Source organism: Heptranchias perlo, chromosome 20 (assembly GCF_035084215.1).
Source record: "Heptranchias perlo isolate sHepPer1 chromosome 20, sHepPer1.hap1, whole genome shotgun sequence".
Taxonomy (NCBI): domain Eukaryota; kingdom Metazoa; phylum Chordata; class Chondrichthyes; order Hexanchiformes; family Hexanchidae; genus Heptranchias; species Heptranchias perlo.
In genome coordinates, this window is record NC_090344.1 from 36,336,835 (window position 1) to 36,349,164 (window position 12,330).

A 12,330-nucleotide genomic window follows, 5' to 3' on the forward strand; every position below is an offset into this window, starting at 1 on the left:
CCCAGTCCCATGCTCTTTCTACATCGCCCTGTAAATTTTTTCCCTTCAAGTATTTATCCAGTTACTTTTTGAAACTTCCTATTTAGTCTGTTACTGCCCTTTCAGGCAGTGCATTCCAGATCACAACTCGCTGTGTTAACAAAATGTTTCCTCATGTCGCTTCTGGCTCTTCTGCCAATCATCAATTTGTGTCCTTTGATTACTGACCTTTCTGCCACTGGAAACAGTTTCTCCTTATTTACTCATCAAAACCATTCATGATTTTGAACACCTATCAAATCTCCCCTTCTCCTTCCCCGTTCTAAGGAGAATGACCCCAGCTTTCCCAGTCTCTCCACATAACCGAAGTCCCTGGTACCATTCCAGTAAATCTCCTCTGCACCCTTTCTAAGGCCTTGACATCCTTAAAGTGTGGTGTCCATAAATGATCACAATACTCCAGCTGAGGCCTAACCAGTGTTTTATAAAGGTTTAGCATAACTCATTGCTTTTATACTCTATGGGCTCAATTTTGAAATGGTGAAGGTGCGTGTGGCAAACCCGAAAATTTTTTTTAAAAAAACTTACCTTTTCTGACGTGATCGCGATGTAATTGGTGATTAAAGTTCTTTGCGGGTTTTGTGCCCAGCAGCCCCTGATTGACAGGCTGGCTGCCAACAGGAGCAGCAACGCCGAGGGTGGTGGTGGTGGTGGTGGTGGGGAGGGGGGGGGGTAGAGAGACGTCATCCAGCGCTGGAACGGAAGATCGGTGGGGGAGGAGGGGGGTGAGAGATCATGGGTGGGGGGGACATCGGAGTAGGGTAGAAAAGTAGATTTATTTTGTTTTTTATCTTTGCAATGGTTTTTTATTCAACTTAGTTTATTTTTTGCCTGATCCGGCCCTTCATGCCTGGTTTCACCAGACGTGAATGGGAAGCCGTGGGAAAGCAGCCCAGGTAAGTTTTTAAAATCGTTCTAACTATCTAATGTCAGAAGTAAAGTACCTCAATGAGGTATATTTGGTTGTTTAACTATCATCCCGCCGGCTTTAATTGCCGGCAGGACTTCCGGATTCGTGAAGCGGGCACATGTGCATCTGTGGGAAACTCGGAAGTCAGGGGTTTGGAGCCGGCTTCCGAACCCGCTGGGGATTTTTGCCATTTTCGCAGCCCCCCTGCACCCGTGATTTAATATTAAAATTGACCCCTATACCTCTATTAATCAAGCCCAGGATCCAATATGCTTTTTTAAAAGCCTTCTCGACTTGTTCTGCCACCTTCAGAGATTTGTGTACATACACCCCCAGGGTCTTCCTGTTCCTGCATCCCCTTTAAAATTGTACCTTTTTAGTTTATGTTGCATCTCCTTATTCTTCCTACCAAAATGTATCACTTCATGCTTCTGTGGTAAATTTCATCTGCCATGTGTCTGTCCTCCTGAAGTCTGTTGCTATCCTCCACATTATTTACTACATTTGAGTTTTGTGTCACCTGCAACTTTGAAATTATACCCCCTATGCAAAAGTCCAAGCCACTAATATATATCAATTGAGAAGTGACATGAGACTTCCAGGAGGCCCCTTGGCCTTCAATTGAAATGAGTTCCAATTGGTTATCCATCCAGGCACATTGTTTCCTTTTTTAAACTAAACATTCTGTAGGCTTAAAACCAGTGAAGCTTTTAATTTCTGTCAGCTGTCTTTTTACCCTTTTGTTCCTTCCTGTTATCAAAAGGTGACAGCACAGATGCATTAGCCTTTTGTAGGGAATCACGAAATGCTGACCGGATGAGCCCCTTGGGAAGTTTGCTGCCATGTGACCTAGCCACAAACCCGGAGCCCAGAGCATCTTGCGTTGAAAGTGGGAATATTCTTTCTGGGTTTGACAGAAGTTGGATGGAAATCTAAAACTTTGGATGCTTTGTGTGTGTGTTTGAACATGCATGTGACTTTCGCACTTCAGATGCCACCTTACTGCCTCCTCTGACTTACTGTGACAGTGCCATAGCAGATTTGTCTAAATATGCCCATATATTATCTGTTTTTATTCCTTTCTTGGAATGGGCTACAGTTGAAAACAGATCTGCTACATTGGGAAAATTGCCAAATCCAGGCCTAATTCAAAAGGAAGTGGTGAGCAGACGTTGGCAGAGAGATGCTTTGATACAAGATCGTACAAAGAAAGGCATTCTGCCAAATTCAGATAATTTACCTCAGTGGCAGAACACTGCAGCTGATGCCTCTAGGCAGCCAGAGCCTGGCCTGCAAATCATTTTTAACGTTTAATGATGTGTAATTGTACAAAATAAAATGCACAGGTAGTGCCTGGGGATGGAAGCAAGTCTCCTCCACAGTACATTCAAAGTAAATAAGTGAATAGATATTATTCCATGGAGTGCATTGTCCTCATTGCTCACAGAACAAGAATTTAGGCTGGTGAGAAATTATACTGTTAATATACACACGTTATGTCCTGGCAGCATCGTGCATTGTCTATTTGAAACGTGGAATATTAGCAATTTTTGTTAGGAAAGGGTATTAAAGGTTACAGAACCAAGGTGGGTAGATGGAGTGAAGATACAGATCAGCCATGATCTAATTGAATGGCAGAATAAGCTCAAGGGGCTGAATGGTCTACTCCTGTTCCTGTTTTTAAATCCTTCACTGCATTTGTTTAGAGTGCCTGTGCAGACAGAGAATTTATCTCTTGATCTGAGTTTCTTTCCTTTCACTGCTCACCCTTCTGAAGGCCCTGATATGTGCTGGGGTACGGGCACATCCTTCAAGTGACTGTGTTCTTCAAAATAGCATGCATTTGATGCAGCAAATAAGGGGGTAAAAGTATGTCCACTGGTTGGTGAGGCAGTAACTAGAAGGAATAAATTTAGGACCAAGAATCATAGAATGGTTACAGCACAGAAGGAGGCCATTCAGCCCATCAAGCCCATGCTGACTCTTTGTAAGAGCAATCCAGTTAGTCCCACTCCCCTGCTCTTTCCCTGTAGCCCTGCAAATTTTTTCCCTTCAAGTATTTATCCAATTTGTATTTGAAAGCCATGATTGAACAGTCACAAGAATTACATCGAATGTATAGCACAGAAACAGGCCATTTGGCCAAACAGATCCATGCTGGTATTTATGCTCCACACAAGCCTCCTCCCACCCTACTTCTCCCCCAATTGGCATATCTTCAATCCTTTCTCCCTCGTATCTATTCTAAGTGAAGAACTACGAAGACAGAGGATCAGATTTTTTTAATTCAAGGGTTATTGCAATATGAAATGCCCTGCCGGAAACAATGGCAGAAGCAGAGTCATAATCACTTTTTAAAAAGGAAGTGGATAAAGAAATTGAAAGACAAAGTTTTAAAAGGGGACTAGGACTTGGAGCGTAGCCCTTTCTCACCAGTGGAACTGGCACAATGGGCTGACTGGCAGCCTGCTGTGCTGTAATTCTATATTACATAGAATGTGCAGCACAGAAACAGGCCATTCAGCCCAACAGGTCAATGCAGGGGTGTGTTCTCCACATGAGCCTCTTCCCTCCCTATTTGGTTCAACCCTATCTGCATGTGCTTTGGTTCCTTTCTCCCTCATGTTTATCCAGCTTCCCCTTAAATGCATCTGTGTTCTTCACCTCAACTACTCCTTGTTGGTAGTGAGTTCCACATTCTAACCACTCTCCTTGGTAATGAAGTTTCTCTTAGTCACTTATAAATCCAATAAGGAACATCTTATATTTATGGCCCCTAGTTCTGGTCTTCCCTGCAAGTGGAAACATCTTCTGTCTACCCTATCAAACCCCTTCATAATCTTAAAGACTTCCATCAGGTCACCCCTCAGCCACCTTTTCTAGAGGAGAGCTCTAATTTGTTCAATCGTTGCATACAAGCCCAGATAATGAGTCAGCAAGTTATTTGTCCTTGCCCAACATTCACGTGAGCACTTTCCAAAAGGAGTCAATGGATAGCAGTCAGGAGCAGGAACCACAGCTGAATTATTCTTTAATTCTCTTTCTCCAGCACCCAGAGATGTTGATGCCTGTGGTAGTAGCCCTACTTGCTCAACTACAGTCTGCCAACTCAACACAAACATACTGTCTCTTTGACGTTGGAAGCCTTGAGCTGGGCGAGGGTGCTGGATGGCACACAGCGCACTGATAGCAAATGCGATTGCTCTTGAGTTTTTAACTGGCGCTCGCTGAGTCCAGATCCCAAGAGACTGGCATCTGCAAGGCAGCTCCCTGCATTTATGTTGCTATATCTGGCTCCTTTTTTCCTGGCGGCAGCAGCATTGTGAATCCAGTTTTTAGTGGGCCTATGATTCTGCCACTGGGATAAGGCAGATGGGTTGGGCGGTGTAAAAGAAGGGAGTCAGCTCAGACACTGATCTCTCAGAATCCAAAGGTAACTAGTGCCAGTGTAAACTTGTCTTTTGACCCCTTCTGTATTCATGCTGCCCACTCTGCTGAGAGTAGGGTTGCCAGCCCTCCAGGATTGCCCTGGAGTCTCCAGGAATTAGATTAATCTCCAGGACATTGCGAGTAAAACCCAGGAGAAAAATCAGAGTGCATTTAAAAAAAAAAGTTCTTAATTTTCTCTCTTGTATATTAGTTGTAAAAATATTGGTCATGCAGAAAAAAGGCTAGTGACTGACGGTCAAGAATCATCCAATCGGGTAATAGTCTGTTCACTTTCCGATTGGCTGTGGGAAGGCAATGGACATGTCGGGCGACCAATGGTGGGAGTGTGGGGGTGGGCCAGTTGAAGGCAGCAGGTCATGTGATGAAACCTCCAGGAATATGTCCACCCAGAGTTGGCAACCCTCGTCAAGAGGATGAGTAACCTTTTGGCTTCAAGGTCCCTCTGTACCACTATATCTGTTCCCCAGACAAGTACACTTGGTGTGTACAGTGATGTAGGGGGCACAGTCTTAAAAATTAGAGCCAGACCTTTCCGGAGCAAGATTAGAAAACATTTCTACGCACAAAGGGTGGTAGAAGTTTGGAACTCTCTTCTGCAAATGGCAATTGATACCAGCTCAATTGCTAAATTTAAATGAGATAGATAGGTTTTTGGCAACCAAAGGTATTAAGGGATATGGGCCAAAGGCAGGTATATGGAGTTAGATCACAGATCAGCCATGATCTTATCAAATGGTGGAGCAGGCACGAGGGGCTGAATGGCCTACTCCTGTTCATATGTTGGTACTGGACTAGCAATCCAGATGACTAGTTCAAATCCCACCATGGCAAGTTGTGAAACTGAACTCAATAAATCTGGATACTCATTTAAAAACTATTGCCCTCTTTGGAAAGGGAACCTGCCATGCTTAATGGCCTACATGTGACTCCAGTCCCACACTAGGTTTGACTGAGTGCCCTGTTAAGTCACCCAACAAGAGTCAGTTGTCAGGGTACCAGGGATGGGCAATAAATGCAATGTCACCCACATCCAAGAATTTTTTTCTAAACAATTTTGGTTTGGGATGGGTTTCCTCAGTGGCTTTTCCTTACTACTGAGGCAGATTAAACAGTAGCTTTCAAGGGATGATTTAATAACTACAACTGATCTTCACTTGCTTGCGCTCATTGCAAATGTTTTTTTTTTCTCTGAACAGCATTTGAGGAGTACAAGAGAATTGCTAACAAAGACATTGAGGCCAGCATTAAGGGAGAGATGTCTGGCAGTCTGGAAGACGCTTTATTGGCAGTTGGTGAGTTCCCAGCACCCTTTTCTTCTGCCCTACTAATCTTCCCTTTCCGACATGTACTTTTCTTCCGAGTAATGGGTTTCTGATCCTCTCTTCCAGTTAAGAACATGAAGGACCGACCTGCCTATTTTGCGGAGAGGCTGTACCAGTCCATGAAGGTAAACTGACTCCAAGTGGAAATGCTACTTTACGTTTAACTGCAGTAATCACTCCTGTGGAGCTTTTTACAAAGCACTCAAGTGATCACTGAGCAGGTGGTCGGGCAAGAGAAGGCGTCTGGCTGGCATTTGGATTTACCCCTTTTGATTTAATCTCCTACGGCCTCAGTCCAGTTCCAAGCCCATCAGTGCATAAGTAGTTTGTCAAGTTTGATCAGGATTTGTACGAGCTGGTTTCTCTTGTTTTCAATTTACAGAAAATAGCTGCACTACAACCAAATGCAAATCACTTGAGAGCGCAAACATGATATTTCCTGAGTTGTCGGTGCGGCACCTGCTTTTTTGCACGTTGACAGTATTCAGTGAGCCAAGCAATGAAAACTTGATGGGCCAGGCAAATTTTCTGCTTGTATCACGATCATGCATTAAAGTGTTGTCCCCGGTTCACGAATTCTGTGTAATAAGATTTGAATGGAAAGGTGATCTGCTCCATGGCAATTCCAAACTCTGGTCCGTCCCAGTTGATGGCGTGAAGTGCTTTTCAATGAAACAGCGCTGCCTGTAGAGATTCTGCTAATTTCATTTCTCCACATGAAAGAATTGAAAAAACATGCTGCTCAGCAAAATAATAGCTGCTTCAAGTGACCTCACCTGAACTGTCAACAACAACTTTCATTTATATAGCGACTTTAACATAGTAAAATGTCCCAAGGCGCTTCACGGATATGTAATCGGACAAAATTTGACACCGAGCCATGTAAGGAGATATTAGGACTTGACCAAAAACTTGATCAAAGAGGTGGATTTCAAGGAGCGTCTTAAAGGAAGAGAGAAGTGAAGAATTCCAGAGCTTAGGGCCTAGGCAGCTGATGGCACAGCCGCCAGTGGTGGAGCCATTAAAATCAGGGATGTGCAAGAGGCCAAAATTGGAGGAGTGTGGAGATCTGAGGGTTGTAGGACTGGAGGAGATTAGAGATAGGGAGAAGGCAGGCCATGGAGGGATTTGAAAACGAGGAGAATTTTAAAATCGAGGCGTTGCTGGACCTGGAGCTGATGTAGGTCCGTTCAACCTTGGATCGATTGCAAGTGTATAGTCATTTTGCTGAAATGTGCTGCTGAGAATGTTTTCCTCGTCTCACTGTGATAACCATTCCATTGTTACAAAACGTTGTATCCCCCGAATCATGAGCATAGCTGCAGATTTGCTCAAATTTATTGCCTCTTAAAAACAGTCCATCAGTCTGCTCAGATGTCATATTGTTTTGCATCTGTAACAATATCTTTTTTTTAAAAAAAACTATTTACTTGAGTAGTGATACACAGCTACCATTAAGCCACTGACTCCTGTAGACCTACATAAGGCTGAGATCCAGACAGGTTACTCCAAGATTTTGATCAGCTTAACGTGATCTTTTTCCCTAAGTGAGTGATGTTGTCTAACCCAGTGTTCCCTTGATATTAGGGGGCTGGAACAGATGACAACACCTTGATCAGAGTTATGGTCTCCCGCTGTGAAGTTGACATGCTGGACATTCGAGAGGCGTTTCAGAGGATGTATGGAAAGTCGTTGTTTTCCTTTATCAAGGTAAGTGTCATGGCGAATGGTGCTAAATGGAAAGATTAGCTATTACTAATTACTTGTAATGGCACCCCAGATTTCTCTGAGGAATAATAAATATTGCTGTGTCAAGTTGCATCTTTGTGTAATAGGGACAGTTAAAGACTGACTACTTCTACAGAATGTTGAAGTAAAGGTGACTTTGCCAAATCTGTCTTCCTTCACCATTGTTGAAAATGCCCTGTTTTTTTAGGGCTTCACCTGATATTTTTCCCATAAATGAGCTTTTGCTCCCTTTTAAACTGGAGTGTGACTCTCCTCCTGTCAGCAGTGGTTCAGTGGTGGCACTCTTGCTTCCGAGTGAGAAGTGGGTTCAAATCCCACTTCAGAGACTACATAGAAAGGTGCTATATTACATAGACTTCAGCACAAAATCTAGGCTAACACTCCCAATGCACTATTGCAGGAGTGCTGCACTGTCAGAGCTACCATCTTTCGGATGAGATGTTAAACTGAGGCCCCGTCAGGATGTAAAAGATCCCATGGCACAATGCAAAGAAAAGTAGGGGAGGTCTCCTTGGTGTCCTGGCCAATATTTATCCCTCAACAAACATCACTAAAACAGATGATTGGGTCATTATCACATTGCTGTTTGTGGGACCTTGCTATGCACAAATTGGCTGCCACATTCTGTACATTACACTAGTAACTACACTTCAAAAGTACGTCATAGGCTCTAAAGCACTTTGGGACACTATATAAATTTCACTAAAGAAGCCAACAAAATTGTTGACATTCTTGAATCAAAATGACTTGTGATTTGATAGACCTGCGTATTCACTGCTGCAGTGATGCACTTGTGATTTGCAACACAGTGGGTCTGATCTCGGTGAAGAAAAGCATGGAGAGAGATTGTGATTCAAGGGCAGGATACACTGAACCGCAGGCTTGGAATTCCTAGGTGGTTCAACAACACCTTTTTACAAAGGGGTATGGACTGGTTGTATGTCTAACTTTTTTGGTTGGGAAATATTGGAACTTAAGAGAACAATGGTACATCAGTGACTGTGGCCTTGGAGCGAAACCACAATTGTATTATTAACTCGGCAGAAAGTTTTGAGTGCATGTGGAGGCAGATGGTTAGATAGATGAGAAATATAAATTTACTTGGCAATATTGTGGAAGGTGATCATAATGGGTGATGATTACTAATTGACAAGACATGAACTGATTTGTAAAAAATAAACTTAAATGAGACTTTCTGAAGTGAGATGTGGAATTAATTGAATATAAAGATTGTTTTCTTCACTTTATTGAAGGAAAACACCTGCTTTTGAGTTGGAATCCTGCAGTGTGGTGCACAGTTTTTATCACGAGCCTGTCTGAGTTTTTATTTTGTCTGCAACTGATTAATATTTTGTCTCAGTTGACAGTAACAGTCCGTCAGTATTTAAATCAATTTTGATGGGTTTAGTGGAATTGGGACTTATCGATTTTTCAAGAGGCAATTCCTACCAGTGTGTCCAAGTAAAAAGGCTTCTAATGTATTGTGTAAATGGTATTGCTGAGAGTTCAACTATCAGTCTTCAGTGTTGAATGTGATCTGTATAGAAGCTGATCTACTAGAGGCACGAGTCAGTCTGGAACCTGTACAGTATAACGCACAGCCATCTGTACCACACAGCGGGCTTTACGGAGCTCGGTGACTATTAAGCTCTAGGGTGGACAACATCTTTTTTTAAATTATGGTGATTGGAGTGCTGCTTCTCAGTCAAAAGTAACTTTATAAAATTCCCAGAGGGTTCAATGAACATTTCTAGGCTCCTGCAAAATATGGTGTTAGTACTGGGCTGAAGTTAGGCTGCTTGCGATGCAAAGCCGAGGCTGTACAGAGTCTATCACCTGATTCATTAGGGTTATCACCATTTGAGCCAAAACAGCTCAGGATAAAGTAGTTGTACAACAGCAGCAATGATGTTTTCCAGTCAGGGATGTGGACTGAGTCTGACTAGTCCTAATCCTGATGAATCCTGCTGGCGGTGATTACACTTTTGTGTTTTAATCAAATGACAGTGTGTGTGCTCTCTCTGCCATGTTAAGGGTACAAGCTATGCAATCAGAAAACATGATCTGGTTCAATTATAGTCCTGTCAGCTGTGGCTCAGTTGGTAGCACTCTCGCCTCTGAGTCGGAAGGTCTTGAGAATTGCAAATGTTACACCCTCGTTCAAAAAAGGGTGTAAGGATAAACCCAGCAACGACAGGCCAGTTTAACCTTGGGGTGGGGAAACTTTTAGAAACTATAATCCGGGACAAAATTAACAGGCACTTGGACAAGTGTGCATTAATTAAGGAAAGCCAGCATGGATTTGTTAAAGGCAAATCGTGTTGAACTAACTTGATTTGAGTTTTTTGAGAAGAGGGTAGATGAGGGCAATGCAGTTGATGTGGTGTATATGGACTTTCAAAAAGCATTTGATGAAGTGCCGCACGATAGGCTTATCATTAAGATTGCGGTCCATGGAATAAAGGGGGCAGTAGCAACGTGGATACAGAACTGGCTAAGGGACAGGAACCAGAGTGTGGTGGTAAATGGTTGCTTGTTTTTTGGACTGGAGGGAGGTGTTCAGTGGTGGTCCCCAGGGGTCTGTGCTGGGACCACTTCTTTTTTTGATATATATTAATGACTTGGACTTGGGTGTACAGGGCACAATTTCAAAATTTGGAGATGAGACAAAACTTGGAAGGGTAGTGAACAGTGAGCAGGATAGTGATACTTCAAGAGGATATAGACAGGCTGGTGGCATGGGGGACATGTGGCAGATGAAATTTAAAGCAGAAAAATGCGATAAAGTTCAGTAGGAAGAACAAGGTACGGTAATGCAAATTAGAGGGCACAACTCTGAAAGGGGTACAGGAACAGAGATCTGGGGGTATATGTGCACAATCGTTGAAGGTGACAGCAGGTTGGGAAAGTGGTTAAAGCTTATGGGATCCTGGGCTTTATAAATAGAGGCATAGAGTACAAAAGTATAGAAGTCATGGATGAACCTTTTATAAAACACTGGTTTGACCACATCTTTTAGGAAAGAGGTGAAGGCCTTCGAGGGTGCAGAAGAGATTTACTGGAATGATTCCAGGGATGAGGGACTTCAGTTACATGAATAGACTGGAGAAGCTGGGGTCGTTCTCCTTGGAACAGAGTAGGTTGAAAAGAGATTTGATAGAGGTATTCAACATCATGAAGGATTTAGACAGAGTACATAGAAAAACCGTTCCTATTCGCAGAAGGGTTAAGAACCAGAGGGCATAGATTTAAAGCGATTGGCAATAGAACCAAAGGTGACATGCAGAAAAACTGTTCTGCACAGCAAGTGGTTAGGATCTGGAATGTTCTGCCAGAGGGGATGGTGGAGGCAGATTCAATCATAGCCTTCAAAAGGGAACTGGATAAGTACTTGAAAGGAAAAAAAATTGCAGGGCTATGAGGCAAGGGTGAGTGAGTGGGACTTGCTGGATTGCTCTTGCGTGTAGCCAGTGTGGACTCAACTGGCCGAAAGGCCTCCTTCAATGCTGTAACCTTTATGATTCTATGGTTGTGGGTTCAAGTCCCACTCTACAGACTTGAGCACAAAATCTAGGCTGACACTTCTAGTGCAGAGCAGGTGAGTTCTCCCCAATGTCCTGACCAACATTGCTAAAAACAGATTATCTGATCATTATCACATTGTTTGTGGACCTTGCTGTGCGCAAATTGGCTGCTGCCTTTACTAAATTACAACAGTGACTACACCTTCAAAAGTATTTAATTGGCTGTTCAAGCACTTTGGAACTTCCTGAGGTCATGAAAGCCGCTCTATAAATCAAAATTTGTTCTTTCTTTCCTGTGATACTACCACCTGATGCCATTTTGATATTTTGCTTGCTCGCTCACTTTCTCATTCCCTCCCTGCTCGCTTGAAGGAGGTAGCTCACCCTAGGGTATGGGTTCCGGGGGCCCGAAAAGATTTCCAGTATCTTTCCCCACCCCACACCCACTTGCTGATTGTGATCTTAAAAGTGCTGCTTGACTGTAGAAGGCATCGCAGTCGAGCCCAATCCTGTCCTCGTTTGCTGTCTGTAAATGTGTACCTTCCAGCAGGGGAGCATGTACCTGAGCCTCCCTCGCAAGCCTGGGGGCGAATCGATCCCCACTGCCTTCATTTTAGATGAGCTAAAGCGGCAGAGTCCGGGAACGTAATTTGGGACATTCTAATCCACAGGGCTCTGATTTAGCTTTGTCAGAAATGCCTCACTAGGAAGACGCAGGGGAATTAAACATTGTTAATTGCTTTCCATTTATTTCTGCAAACAGAATTTCTTTTTGTCTGTTCTCCATCACCTCCTAACTCATCAATTCCATGTAAAATAATGCAACAGCAAGAGCTGTTGGGCCTATCACACAGCCAGGGATTAACCTGCACACGTATATTTGATAACCCACCTTTCAAAGCCTCTATCCAGCCTGTTAATATGAAACATTGTGTTGTGTGAAATCTGCATTTCTCACCTACACTCAGTTGACCAGGGTGTAATTTGGGATCGAAGTACCAGGTCACACGACAACAGACTATGGCTGGTTTGTAGTGTGCTTGTGCCATCAAGTGCCAGGAACTGTACTACAACAGTGTCCATGCCCCAGTCAAGACCAACTTATGCAGTGAGCTGCTTCTAAATCTCTTCAGCTAGCACGAACCATGCAACTTCAGCCTTGATGCTGATTGGAATGATTGTGATCTTAAAAGTGCTGCCCCACCCCACTTTTTAAGACCCATTAGTTTTCCAGTAAGTGATCATTACACTTAATAAATTCCACATATATTAGACACCATTATCTAATCTGGTAGTAAATTCATTCCACTGTTTAATTTTGAGGTTTCATCCTCAT

At 43.2% G+C, this 12,330-nt stretch overlaps 1 protein-coding gene and 1 long non-coding RNA gene across 5 annotated transcripts in view; one reads left to right on the forward strand and one right to left on the reverse strand.

The window, feature by feature from the left end:
- LOC137335700 (uncharacterized) overlaps positions 1-12,330 on the reverse strand; it is a 200,195-nt gene that overhangs the window by 178,869 nt on the left and 8,996 nt on the right. The gene's annotated exons all lie outside the window — the stretch shown is intronic.
- LOC137335698 (annexin A4-like) overlaps positions 1-12,330 on the forward strand; it is a 58,136-nt gene that overhangs the window by 40,313 nt on the left and 5,493 nt on the right. For both annotated transcript variants that reach the window (XM_068001000.1, XM_068001001.1), the window contains exons 10-12: positions 5,596-5,691; positions 5,788-5,846; positions 7,309-7,431. In XM_068001000.1, the coding sequence (XP_067857101.1) occupies positions 5,596-5,691; positions 5,788-5,846; positions 7,309-7,431 (278 nt within the window). The remainder of the gene's footprint in view (positions 1-5,595; positions 5,692-5,787; positions 5,847-7,308; positions 7,432-12,330) is intronic.